Source organism: Mus caroli, unplaced genomic scaffold (assembly GCF_978045245.1).
Source record: "Mus caroli unplaced genomic scaffold, Mus_caroli_1 scaffold_11, whole genome shotgun sequence".
In the NCBI taxonomy this organism is placed as follows: Eukaryota; Metazoa; Chordata; class Mammalia; order Rodentia; family Muridae; genus Mus; species Mus caroli.
The window spans coordinates 116,865,886-116,878,845 of NW_028227266.1; the positions used below are offsets into that span (position 1 = coordinate 116,865,886).

Here is a 12,960-nt window from a genome sequence, read left to right on the forward strand (position 1 = left end):
ACAGCAGGTCCTCCACACAGCTCATCACAACTGCAGCAGGTCCTCCACACAGCTCATCACACCTACAGCAGGTCCTCCACACAGCTCATCACACCTACAGCAGGTCCTCCACACAGTTCATCACACCTACAACAAGTCCTCCACACAGCTCATCACACCTACAGCAGGTCCTCCACACAGCTCATCACACCTACAGCAGGTCCTCCACACAGCTCATCACAACTGCAGCAGGTCCTCCACACAGCTCATCACACCTACAGCAGGTCCTCCATACAGCTCATCACACCTACAGCAGGTCCTCCACACAATTCATCACACCTACAGCAGGTCCTCCACACAATTCATCACACCTACAGCAGGTCCTCCACACAGCTCATCACACCTACAGCAGGTCCTCCACATAGCTCATCACACCTACAGCAGGTCCTCCACACAATTCATCACACCTACAGCAGGTCCTCCACACAGTTCATCACACCTACAGCAGGTCCTCCACACAATTCATCACACCTACAGCAGGTCCTCCACACAGCTCATCACAACTGCAGCAGGTCCTCCACACAGCTCATCACACCTACAGCCGGTCCTCCACACAATTCATCACACCTACAGCAGGTCCTCCACACAGTTCATCACAACTGCAGCAGGTCCTCCACACAGCTCATCACACCTACAGCAGGTCCTCCACACAGCTCATCACACCTACAGCAGGTCCTCCACACAATTCATCACACCTACAGCAGGTCCTCCACACAGTTCATCACACCTACAGCAGGTCCTCCACACAATTCATCACACCTACAGCAGGTCCTCCACACAATTCATCACACCTACAGCAGGTCCTCCACACAATTCATCACACCTACAGCAGGTCCTCCACACAATTCATCACACCTACAGCAGGTCCTCCACACAATTCATCACACCTACAGCAGGTCCTCCACACAATTCATCACACCTACAGCAGGTCCTCCACACAGCTCATCACACCTACAGCAGGTCCTCCACACAGCTCATCACACCTACAGCAGGTCCTCCACATAGCTCATCACAACTGCAGCAGGTCCTCCACACAGCTCATCACACCTACATATTTCAGTTTCAGTTACATATTCTGTGGCCATTCTTTAATAAGTATTTACATTATCCATAAAAAGTCCTTACTCTAGCTTAGATGGGCAAGACAGTGGTAACTCACTGTGCATTCACATACTAACATGAGCTTCAGTTTCAAAGTTCACTACAGGGAGACCAGCCTCTCATGCAATTGAAAGACAAGGATATGCATGTAGTTCAAGATATAATATGTACTTTTTAATCCAAATAATTATTCAGCAAACATCCTTATTTGCATATGGATTATCTATTTTAAAATGAGGTGGATCTAAAGGTCTGATTAACTAACTTCTCCATTGTTGCCAAGTCAGACAGGGCCTGTAAGCAGTGTTAGTGTTAGCTAGAGTGTCCTTGGGAAGGAGACCCAGGAGAGGATGCTCATCTGCCAGAGCACACAGGAGAGAGCTTTGATCATCAGTGGGTGTGTGCTCTTCCTACCTTCATGACTGGCACACAAGCTTAGGAATCATAAGAAATCTGACAGGCAGCAATGAAAAACACAGCAAATTCACAACTCTGAAAGGGGCTCACATGGTGTCTGCTCAGAGTCAACCTAGTCCAGATTTGGAATTGTCTGCTGACTCTCTTTAGTGTGTTTAGTGTATCAGGGAGCATCTTCTAAAAAAGAAAAACCCTACATAAAGCACTCCTCCAGTTTTAAGTAGAAGCCACATTAATTCTTTGCAGAAACAATGAAAATAAAGAAGAAATAAAAGAACAAACCCCAGGGGTGTGTGATTACTTCTTTACTTTTAAGGTGGAAATTGCTACAACTTTAATGGCTGGTTTCATGGCTGCTCTCCTCATTAACAGTGAGGAAGCCGGAAGCTTCCAGAGACATCAGGAGCTGCTAGTGAGAGCCTGTAGGAGGTCCTCACCTGGCAGTAAATTAAAAGAAGTAACTCTCATAGTTCCTAAATGCCTTTTAAAAGTGCAGAACAATACAAGAATCTAAAACAAAAGAAGGCCTACCTGGGGCTGTATTAAAACTATGTATCTTAGCATTAGAAATAAAAATAAATCAAAAGTGATTTCTATTCCATCAAGCTACTAGTTCTGACAGCAAAACGGAAGCCAGTCTGTGGCTGTAAAAACTCCAAGATGTCACTATAAAAACCAGCCAGGCTGTATTTTTTTTTTCAGGCTGCATTTTTGAGAAGACAAACCGCTGGGGCTAAAAAAGAAAGGGGAAAAAAAAAAAACACCACAAACCACAAACCACACTGCATAAAACCATGTAGTGTTGAACTGAGCACACAATTGCTAAGAAGGAATAATTTGTATATTTATATTTGTATTATTATATAGATGTATTATTTGTTATTTTATAATATATATATATATATTTATGTAATTTGTATTATTACCCATGTCACCAGTGTACACATCCTGTTCTACAAGTGCAGCCACACATGGGAAGAAGCCTGTGTACTGGAAGCATGGTGGGAAATGCACTGTAGGCTGAGTCACAGCCTGCAGATCAGGGCAGCTGTGCTGCTGGCACTGAGTGGGAGCTTTCTGTGTTTTCCACCTCAGCAAAGGCTGACGTCTACTTCCTCTAACACATTCATCTCTAGGATGCTACATTCTGTACACTTTCCTTAATCTTTAACTCAGGAAGAAAGGCATTAAAGACTCATCTTTAGCTGAACACCTACGACTCCAGCTCTTAGGAGTTAGAGCTGAGACAGATGGGTTCATGTTTGAGGCCAGCCTCTACTACACAGAGAACCCACACCACCAAGGGAGGCCCTATCTGCAGGAAAGCTAGAAAAAATATGGAGGATCCATGTCTTCATACTGGGTAAGGATCTAAACGAAGCCTGCAGTCTGACATGCATGAACGATCCACCCTCTTCTAAATCCAGCTATCACTGAGAGGGACTGGCAGAGATGTAGTGTCCCTGGGTGAGCATGGGGGAAACAAGAGAGGAAGTTAAGAATGCATCTCCTCTTAGAACTAGCACCGCCCACTGTCACCTCGGACACAGCGCGTTTGTCTTATCTGACTCCTAAGACAGTTCTCTAAAGTAGGGCATGAGTAAACTGCCAAGTGGCATGAGTCCTCAGCTGCAGAACCTAGATTACATTAAGATTATGTTATTCACAAATGATAATAAGGCAATAAAATCCCAATGATTATATCGGGGATTCTGTCTTGGTGTGTCTCTTTGACTGGGGCACACTATGTATCTGAATGAATTAATGAAACCTATGTAACCTCCCACTGCCGTTTGTTTCCTAACTACTTAGGAAACAACTATACCAGAGGGTTAAGTGTCTGTCCTGAGATTGATTTTTATGCATGATTGGCCCAATGCTGCCTTTTGTAAATGGTCTGAGCTTTCTATCACAAACTCTCATTCCATTTACAAAGATATTGGATAGTAAGAACATACAGCTCTCCAAATATAAACATAATTAGTTAAAAACAAGAGGAAATAGGAGCTAGCCCAGATGTGGTGGAGATGACATGGGTGCCCTGGTGAGCTCCACCTCTGCTCTGCTAACACTGAGAGGTTTTGCCTTACAGTAGCCCAGACATGCACATTTCAGTGCACAGATGGGACAGAGAAGGTTCTGACCAAGCTACTCCCCTGTGCCAGGGATCTGCTATTACTATACCTCACTTCTCTTACCTGGAAAGATCGCAAGCAACGGGGGAGTCTATTGCTATTCATCTAAAACTGTCAACTTCACTGAATTAAGAAATCTCCATCGAATTAATGATATTTAGAAAGCAGGTATGTCAGTTTGGGCTTTTCTAGAGACAGAGCATGAAGACTCTGAGCTAACCAACACATAAGTTCTATGACACATTCATAACACAGCTGGAGAGTTATTACTGGGAGGTAGGGAGTGGCAGGCAGGGGGTGGGGTTGAGCATCTGGAAGTAGGTACTGGGGCCATGCCCATGGGTTCTCTCTTGCCCTGGCCCCTTCCTGTCTTCTCTTTCCTCGGCTTCCTATTTTACCTGGGTGTGCAGTGCTCTGCACCAGCATGGCCTCCTAGATGAACTGACATCTCTTCTAGTCATTTCTGTCAAGTATTGTGTCATGATGGCCAATCCCAGGTCTCTCTGCAATGGTCCACCTCAGCTACAGGAAACCCCTGCATCTTCCTTCATTTCCAACCCCAAAGATCTAAAGTTAAATGACTACCTTTGTGTAATCTCACATTTTCCCCAGGAATATAGTTTGGCTTCTTGACAGCCTCCAGTTTATTAACATCATGATGATCAGTGGCTCAGATTTTAGACGTGGAGAAAGGTACGTATATGACTGAAATGCCCATCAATTTGAGAACCTGAAGCTGCTGGTGGCGCCTATGCATACCAACCTGCTCTCCCCGTGACTCATCCTCTCTTGCTGTGGGTTCTTGGATTTGTTGCAGCATTTTCTCCAGTTCTTTCAGCAAACCTTCAGTCTCGGAGACAACTAAAGGAAATCATGAATACAATAAAAGCTGCATCTTTAGTTAATGCCATCTAATTCATAATCTTTTTATTGGTTATTTAATTTATTTACATTTGAAATGTTATCCCCCTTCCAGGTTTCTCCTCTGAAAACTCCCTCCATTCTCCCTCTCCCCCTGCTTCTATAATGGTGCTCCCCTACCCACCGACCCACTCCTTGGCTCACCGCCCTAGCATTCCCCTACTCTGGGGCTTCAAGCCCTCACAGGACCAACTGCCTCCCCTCCCACTGATGCCAGATAAGGCCATCTGCTACATATGCATCTGAAGCCATGGGTCCCTCCATGTGTATTCTTTGGTTACTGGTTTTGTCCCTGGGAGCTCTGGGATGGGGGGGATCTGGTTGGTTTATATTGTTGTTCTTCCTATGGGGCTGCAAACCCCTTCAGCCCTTCCCCTAACTCCTCCATTGGGGTCCCTGTGCTCAGTCCGATGGTTGACTGCAAGCATCTGTATCAGCAAGGCTCTAGCAGAGCCTCTCAGGAAACATACATATCAGGCTCCTATCAGCAAGCACTTCTCGGCATCAGCAATAGTGTCTGGGTTTGGTGTCTGCATGTGTGATGGATCCCTAGGTGGGGCAGGCTCTGTATGGCCTTTCCTTCAGTCTCTGCTGCACACTTTGTCCCTGAATTTCCTTTAGACAGGAACAATTCTGGGTTAAAATTCTGAGATGGGTGGGTGGCCCCATCCCTCCTCCCGGAACCATGCCTAACCTCTGGATATGGTCTCTACAGGTTCTCTCTCCCCTTTGTGGGGTATTTCAGATAAGGCCATCCGAGTTGGGTCCTGGGAGCTGCTTGCTTTCCTGGAGTCTGGGACTCTCTATAGGCTACCCCCAGTTCCCTGTCTCCCATGGCTACACACTTCTGTTCAATTTCCTGATCCTCTGTAAGTCTCCCCTGTCTCCTCCCACATCAGATCCTGAACCCCTTTTCCTCTCCCTCTCCTTTCTTCCTACCAAGTCCTTCTAATCCTCTTTCTCCTGTGATTATTTTGTCCCCCACTATAAGTAGGACTGAAGCATCCACACTTTGGTGTCGGTCGTATCATGAGTATGCCAAGCTTTTTTCCTAATATCCATTATCAGTAAGTACATACCACGTGTGTTCTTTTGTGACTGTGTTACCTCACTCAGGATGATGTTTTCTTTTTTCTTTTTTCTTTTTTTTTTTTCGAGACAGGGTTTCTTCTCTGTGTAGCCCTGGCTGTCCTGGAACTCACTTTGTAGACCAGGCTGGCCTCGAACTCAGAAATCCGCCTGCCTCTGCCTCCCAGGTGCTGGGATCAAAGGTGTGCGCTATCACGCCCGGCAGGATGATATTTTCTAGTTCCATCCATTTACCTAAGAATTTCATGAAGTTGGGGCTTGGAGAGATGACTCAGCGGTTAAGAGCACTGACTGCTCTTCCAGAAGTCCTGAGTTCAAATCACAGCAACCACATGGTAGCTCACAACCATCAGTAATGAGATCAGATTCCCTCTTCTGGTGTGTCTGAAGACAGTGACAGTGTACTCATATGTATTAAATAAATAAATAAATAAATAAATAAATAAATAAACAAACATTGCCAGGCAGTGGTGGCACATGCCACTTAGGAGGCAGGGGCAGGTGGATTTCTGAGTTCAAGGTCAGCCTGGTCTACAGAGTGAATTCCAGGACAGCCGGGGCTATACAGAGAAACCCTGTCTCAAAAAAACAAAAAATAAACAAACAAAAACAGAATTTCATGAAGTCATTTGTTTTTAATAGCTGAGTAGTGCTCCATTGTGTAAATGTACCACATTTTCTGTATCCATTCCTCTGTTGAGGGGCATCTGGGTTCTTTCCAGTTTCTGGCTATTATAAATAAGGCTGCTATGAACATAGTGGAGCATGTGTCCTTATTACCAGTTGGAACATCTTCTGAATATATGCCCACGAGAGGTACTGCGGGATACTCCGGTAGTACTATGTCCAATTTTCTGAGGAACCGCCAGACTGATTTCCAGAGTGGTTGTACAAGCTTGCAATCCCACCAACAATGGAGAAGTATTCCTCTTTCTCCACTTCCTCGTCGGCATCTGCTGTTGCCTGAGTTTTTTATCTTAACCATTCTGACTAGTGTGAGGTGGAATCTCAGGGTTGTTTTGATTTGCATTTCCCCAATGACTAAGGATGCTGAACATTTCTTTAGGTGCTTTTTCGCCATTCCATATTCCTCAGTTGAGAATTCTTTGTTTAGCACTATATCCCATTTTTAAAATAGGGTTATTTGGTTCTCTGGAGTCTAGCTACTTTAGTTCTATGTATATATTGGATATTAGCCTTCTATCAGATGTAGGATTGATAAAGATCTTTTCCCAATCTGTTGGTTGCCATTTTGTCCTCATGACTGTGTCCTTTGCCTTACACAAGTTTTTCAGTTTTATGAGATCCCATTTGTCTACAGTGGATCTTAGAGCCTGGGCCACTCTAGTCTCAACAATAAGAGAACTTATGGGGAAATCACCATCCCTGACCTTGAACTCCACTACAGAGCAACAGTGATAAAAACCACAGAGACAGGCACAAACATCAATGGAATAATATTGAGGACAAATTCATAACCTTAACCACCCAGAAAGAATTCTTCTAAGTAATACAGAAATAAAAAGAAAAAATAAACTTTAAGATTTAAAAAGTTTTATTTTTACTTAGCATAAAAAAATAAGAGATTTCCTTACAGCTTTTTCTTACCTGCTTAATATTTGTTATTGTATGGTTTTTATATAAGATCTCTGCTTGTTGCAGAATTCTATTATGAATTTACAGGCTAAATTTTATAATTCTTTGAAAGAAATAGCTAATTTTCTTGATATGTATATAGTATAAAATGCTTTTGAAATATAAAAAGCTCATTAGAATTTGTTGCATATTTCTTCTTAATTGGGGCCCCAGGGTACCAAAGTCAATTATGTTTATAAATCTCACATCACAACCAAGGAGCTATAGGGAGTTGATAGTGGGGGAGGTCAGTTTTCCATCCTATGGTAGATCCACAATACTCCTGTAAATGGCCCCATACCCATGAGCATTGAGACTAGACTACCAGATTATTTGGGGGGCTGGGTGGGGATGACACAAAGCTAAGAGAGTGGGGGAAGTTGGGAGTGGACTTGGGAGGAGAAGGGGTGTAGGGGAGAAGATGGTTGGAATGCTGTACCCATGCAGGACATCAAAGGCTGCAAAAGCACAAAGGAGCTGGGTTAAGCACACACTCACCCTTTCTTTTCCCTCTCATGTGTGGGACCTGTGCGAGCGGAGCCTCTGTAGGGTGCACGTACCTTTTGTGGGTGTTTGTGGAGGCCTGAGGGTGGTGGCGTCAGGGGTGATCTTCCATTGTTCTATTACCTTCCTTACTAACAAAGGAGTCAGGAGCTCTCTGACAGGGCTCGTCCTGCTGGCCAGCTGCGGCCCACAGAGATCTGTCATGGTTTCTGGGATTCGACTTTGGTCCTCACACTTGCATGGCTAGCAGTCTAACTACTGAGCCATTTCCAAGGCTCCAAAGGTTCATCCATTTCTAATCCAAGTGACAACATACGTTAATTGTCCAGTATGATTTTAAAAAAGAAAACACTATGTTGATAAATGTCTTTTTTGCATAGCTATGAATAACAGTGTTTACTACTTCATTTAATATGTTGAGATAAAGTAATGACCCCACCACCTAAAGAAGAGCCTATGATAATGACAGAATTGTATTCTGCCTAAATAAAACAGCAGTTTTACTTGACCCAAAGTCTTGCTGAAGCAAAGATCAGAGAAAACAGCACACATGTAGCTTGCTGCATGGCACCAGAGACAGAAGCCTGCCCAAAGCCAGCATAACCTGGAGGGACTGCCACACCCTTGCCTTGCACCTGATCCCATCAGTCTAACACAATACTTCTTCTTCTCTACCAGGGCGGATCACCACAAGTCATACATCTAAATGTACCCAGGCTGGACATAAGAAAAAGAATTTTAGATCCCCATAAAGCACTATTAATATCAGTATTGACCAAAATCATGGCAGGTAGGAGACCGAAAAATCTCCCTGTGGTTTTTGCTATAGCACAGGAAAACCAGTTTTCCCTTTATACATTTTACACATTATACACATTACAATTTGCATAAATATTCGGACCAGCATCTCTCTGCCTAAGCATCCTTCTATTCAATCAGCACATATTTAGAGTGCATCTGCTGTGGACCAGGAACTCAAGAAAGTAATCACAGACTCAGAAGCCTTCCTCACTGTGGTCTCTACCCAGCCAGCATTAGGCTATTCGCAAAACTTGGTTTGGAATAGCCCAAAAGAGGCCTGGGAGTTAGCTCTTATGTTTAAACGCAGACCAACAGAGCTTGCAGTGGACATGTTGGTTAGCTCCCAGGCAGCTGTCTCCTTTCGTTGTGGCTGCAGACAACAGAGTATCCCATTCTGGATCAGGAGCACTCAGAGTTTGCTGGGCCTACGAATCAGCTGGGTAACTCATTTTAAACATGGATACACCTTGTCTACTGAACCCAAACTTGCTAGAGGAATGTATGCTTGTACAGAAGCACATTGATTGAATGAAATTAACATCCTATTTTACTAGATTAAAAAAACTGTTCACGTATTTACATGTGTGTAAATACAGCATGCATGTAGAGGTCAGAGGACAGCTCTGAGGAGGAGGTTCTCGCCTTCCATCTTGTTAAAGCAGGATCTCTGTTGTTTCTGCATGCAGCACACTCTAGGCTGGCTTCGTTCTCCTGTGTCTCGCTGCAATTACTGCCGTGTGCTGCCTCATGCAGCCTTTACCTGAGTTCTGGGATCAGCTCCTGGGATCAGGCACGAGCCACATGTGCTTCCACGCACGGGGCCGTCTCTACTGCTGCAGCTGTGGTAGATCTCTCTTTTTAGTAACAGAACCTGTTAATTCACAGGCCACTATCTGTGCTTACCCTCAGGCTGACTCTGGTTCCTCTCACAATTTTTTCCCTACTTTACATTCTGAGTTTATGAAAACTGACACTGAAATTTAATATCCTGTTGAAAAGATGGATTTTAAGCTATGCTATAAAAGAAAATGGCAGGCAAACATCTCTATACTTCTAACACTAGGCTAAAGTACAATCAGGTTACGATGAGGCATGTCACTGCCAAGTTCACTGTAATCTCTGTTTGCAAGCAATCTGGAAAAGTGTCTGCACTGCCTTTTGATCAAAGGGTAGACAGAGTAATGGAGGACTTCATCAATTGGCCAGGACTCTTAACAACTTGACTGATGTTGAGTTTTGCTTCCAGAGCAACAGGAAGCTTGCTTTTCTATAAGCATTCTTATATTGTAAACTGAAATTCAAAAATAATTCTTAAGAAACGGCAGTTACTATAATCTACAGACTCAGTTATCAGAATTGGTCAATGATATCCTCCAAAGCTGGAGACAGAAAGAACGCCTTCGCTTATTGTACAACTATCATCTCCTATCTGGGATGATTATCCCTAGTTTCCTGACTTGATTCAACTCACTGTTGAGAGCAGAAAGGGAGAGGGAAGGGGGGAAATAGAGAAGGGGGAAGGAGAGAGGGGGAAAGGAAGAGAGAGGAAGAGTAGAGAGAGAAGGGAGAGGGCCAGGAGAGGGAGGAGCGAGGAGGAGATTCCATCCCCAAACAGCAAATCCTTAACAGGGAAATAAGAATCTGTATCATGTGAGGATCCCAGGAAATTGAGGCCAAGAACTTGCACTTAGGTCACCTCCTGTCACAGAGTATGACTGACCCCACCCTTATGGGAGCCACTGCAACAGTGGTTCCCTGTACTTTGTCCCTTGCAAGGTTATTTCTCTTCACTTTGCTTGGCATCCAAAATTCTAAAGTGAAGTCACATCAAAATGACTAAATGGGCCAAACCTTAGTGACTCTGAAGAGAATATAAAGACTGTATGTCCATGAATGAGGCAGTAGCTGTACTTCTCTCTACATTCATAAAACCCAGAAGGCCTGGTTCCTCCAGATTACAACCACACCATGAAATGGTCCTCCTTGCCCTTTAGTTCCAGAAGTCAAATAACACAAAGCATAGCACTCACCATGAAGCTTAATTTACCAGAAAAGAATAGCTATCTAGGGAGCAACAGGAAGTAGCCCCAGAAGGCCAGTGATGCACAGGCTGGAGAAGAAAATAGGAGACATGAACCCTGAACTACAGAAGCCACTGAGCATCAGCAGATTGCCCTCACAGGAGCCTACTGTCCCCTGCTCTCCCTTCCTTCTCTAATAAAATTCCTGTGTATATCTGGGTTCTCAAAGTGGGTGCTTTGATGCTGGCATACCCTTGATAAGCATGGATTGGCCCTGAATTAATGAGATTTATTCCTCACCAGCTCTCTGTTCTGAAAAATTGGCTCTCAAGCAACAAGCACTAAACCTGAGGCCCTCGGTGCTCCAAAGAAATTGGATATTGATACTTGGAAAGAGAGACTGCTCGAAAGTGCTATCCTCTGAACCAAAGTGTTACAACTTTCATGAGATCACCTATGCCTTCTTCTAAGTGTCTATCACTATGAAGCCTGTTAATATTGACACTCCCTCCTAGAAAGTGTGGGTGGGTCACTAGACCCTCACTTGAGCATCAGGCCATTCCACTCAGGCATTTTTATGCAATGCTGCCCTAATTGCACATGGCCTTGGAGACTCAGGCTAGAGTATAAAGGCTGGGAAATGACTCAGGGAAGCTGGGCTCCATCTCTGCAGGTATGGAAAAGCCAGAAGCGTACTTGGTAAAGACTGTCCAGTATGGCAGCTCTGGAGTCACCCACACGCCTGTCATGCTTTATAAGTAAGATCAGTAAGCCCACTGGCTGGTTTGTTGTTAAGACCTTTGGAGGAAGGACAGCAATGTTCACATCACCCACCCACCACCCACAAGAAAGGGATTTTAACAATAGGGATCCACAGAAATATGGATAGAAATTTAAAAGTTTGAAATGAGTTTTGTTGTTCTTTGCATGCTGTTGGTTTTATTTATTTGCTTTTATTCATAATTTTATTTGTTCTTTGAAAATTCTGTACAATGTGTTTTAATGAAATTCACTGCCCCCTACTCCTTCCAGATCCACCTCACCTTTCTATCCACCCAACTTTACCTTCTCTCTTTTTTCTTAATCAGTTGATGCCTTAAGCACCAGTATGTGTGGCCATCACTGCAGGGTGCTGTCGACCTGCCCTGGCTACAACTGTGAAGGAAACTGACTCTCTCTCCCAGAAGCTACCACTTGTAAGGAGCTCCTTAGCTAAAAGTCTGACTTAGCACCCACCTTCCATCTCCATTCTGGAATTCTGTCTGTCATAAGCCTACACTTGTCGCGTGCAAAATGTCTCAAATTGCTGTGAACGCTTCAGTATAAACTGCCCTGCTTTGTCCAGGAAAGTTTCTTTGTAGTCACCCAGAATCTCTGGCTCTTACTTTTCTCTCCCCTCCTCCATCATGATCCCTGAGCCTAGCAAGGATGGGTGTAGGACACCTATGTATAAGATTTAGGGCTGAGCATTCCAGAGTCCCTTACGGTTCTTTTGCAATTGATGCTGATAACTTCGTTTCTGCACAGGATCACTCTCATGGATCCTTGGCTTGCCTGAGAATGACCTTAGAGGCATGTGCTACCACACTAAGCTTCCATGGTGCTGAGCATGAAATCCTGAGCTCTGTGCTTGCTAGGTGAGCACCCCACCAATGGAGCCCTATTTCCAGTCCCAAGGAGTGTTAAGAATGAAAAGGAATCACTGTTTCCTGGCATTTCCTCTGGGAAAGCACACAATGGAGTGGTTTAGTGACCCCTGCTTTTTAACTGTTGATGATGAGATGGAGTAAAATGGATTAGTTGCCTGTTTTCACATCTTTACAGGGAAATCATGCCCAATAGTGTTAACCTAGCCAACTACCATGCTTAATAAGGCCATGGATCTTAAGGAGAACCTACTATTACCACTTTCTTCAACCAATATAATTCCTAACTGCATTCTAAAACTTCTCCTTATATCCTAAGATAAGTGTATCTCTCACTCATCATCAAAAGAGCTGCTTCTTTTTACAGCAGACGGAGTCTTATCCTAGAATCCATGTTCTCCATGACCCATATGGAGTGCCTAGGTGGTCAAGACTGGAGCAAAGCCTTCTGGAGCAGGAGTCCTGGCTCTAGCAGCCATGCTCGTTGCAGCTAGAGTGAAACGTTACTCATTGTGCTGGTGGTGGATTTGAAATAACTGGGCTGTCTTGGAGGTCATCTGGTTGACTGCCAATGGGTTATCTGGCTGTCAGTCCCCACTTGGGAAGGTTTCTGACAACTCTTCCTTAGATTAATTTTCTCATTGTTGTGAT

At 44.2% G+C, this 12,960-nt stretch overlaps 1 protein-coding gene across 3 annotated transcripts in view; it reads right to left on the reverse strand.

The window, feature by feature from the left end:
* Zcwpw2 (zinc finger CW-type and PWWP domain containing 2) overlaps nucleotides 1–12,960 on the reverse strand; it is a 154,338-nt gene that overhangs the window by 44,732 nt on the left and 96,646 nt on the right. For all 3 annotated transcript variants that reach the window (XM_029481341.2, XM_085828160.1, XM_021172906.3), the window contains exon 8: nucleotides 4,456–4,553. In XM_029481341.2, coding sequence (XP_029337201.1) covers nucleotides 4,456–4,553 — 98 coding nt within the window. The remainder of the gene's footprint in view (nucleotides 1–4,455; nucleotides 4,554–12,960) is intronic.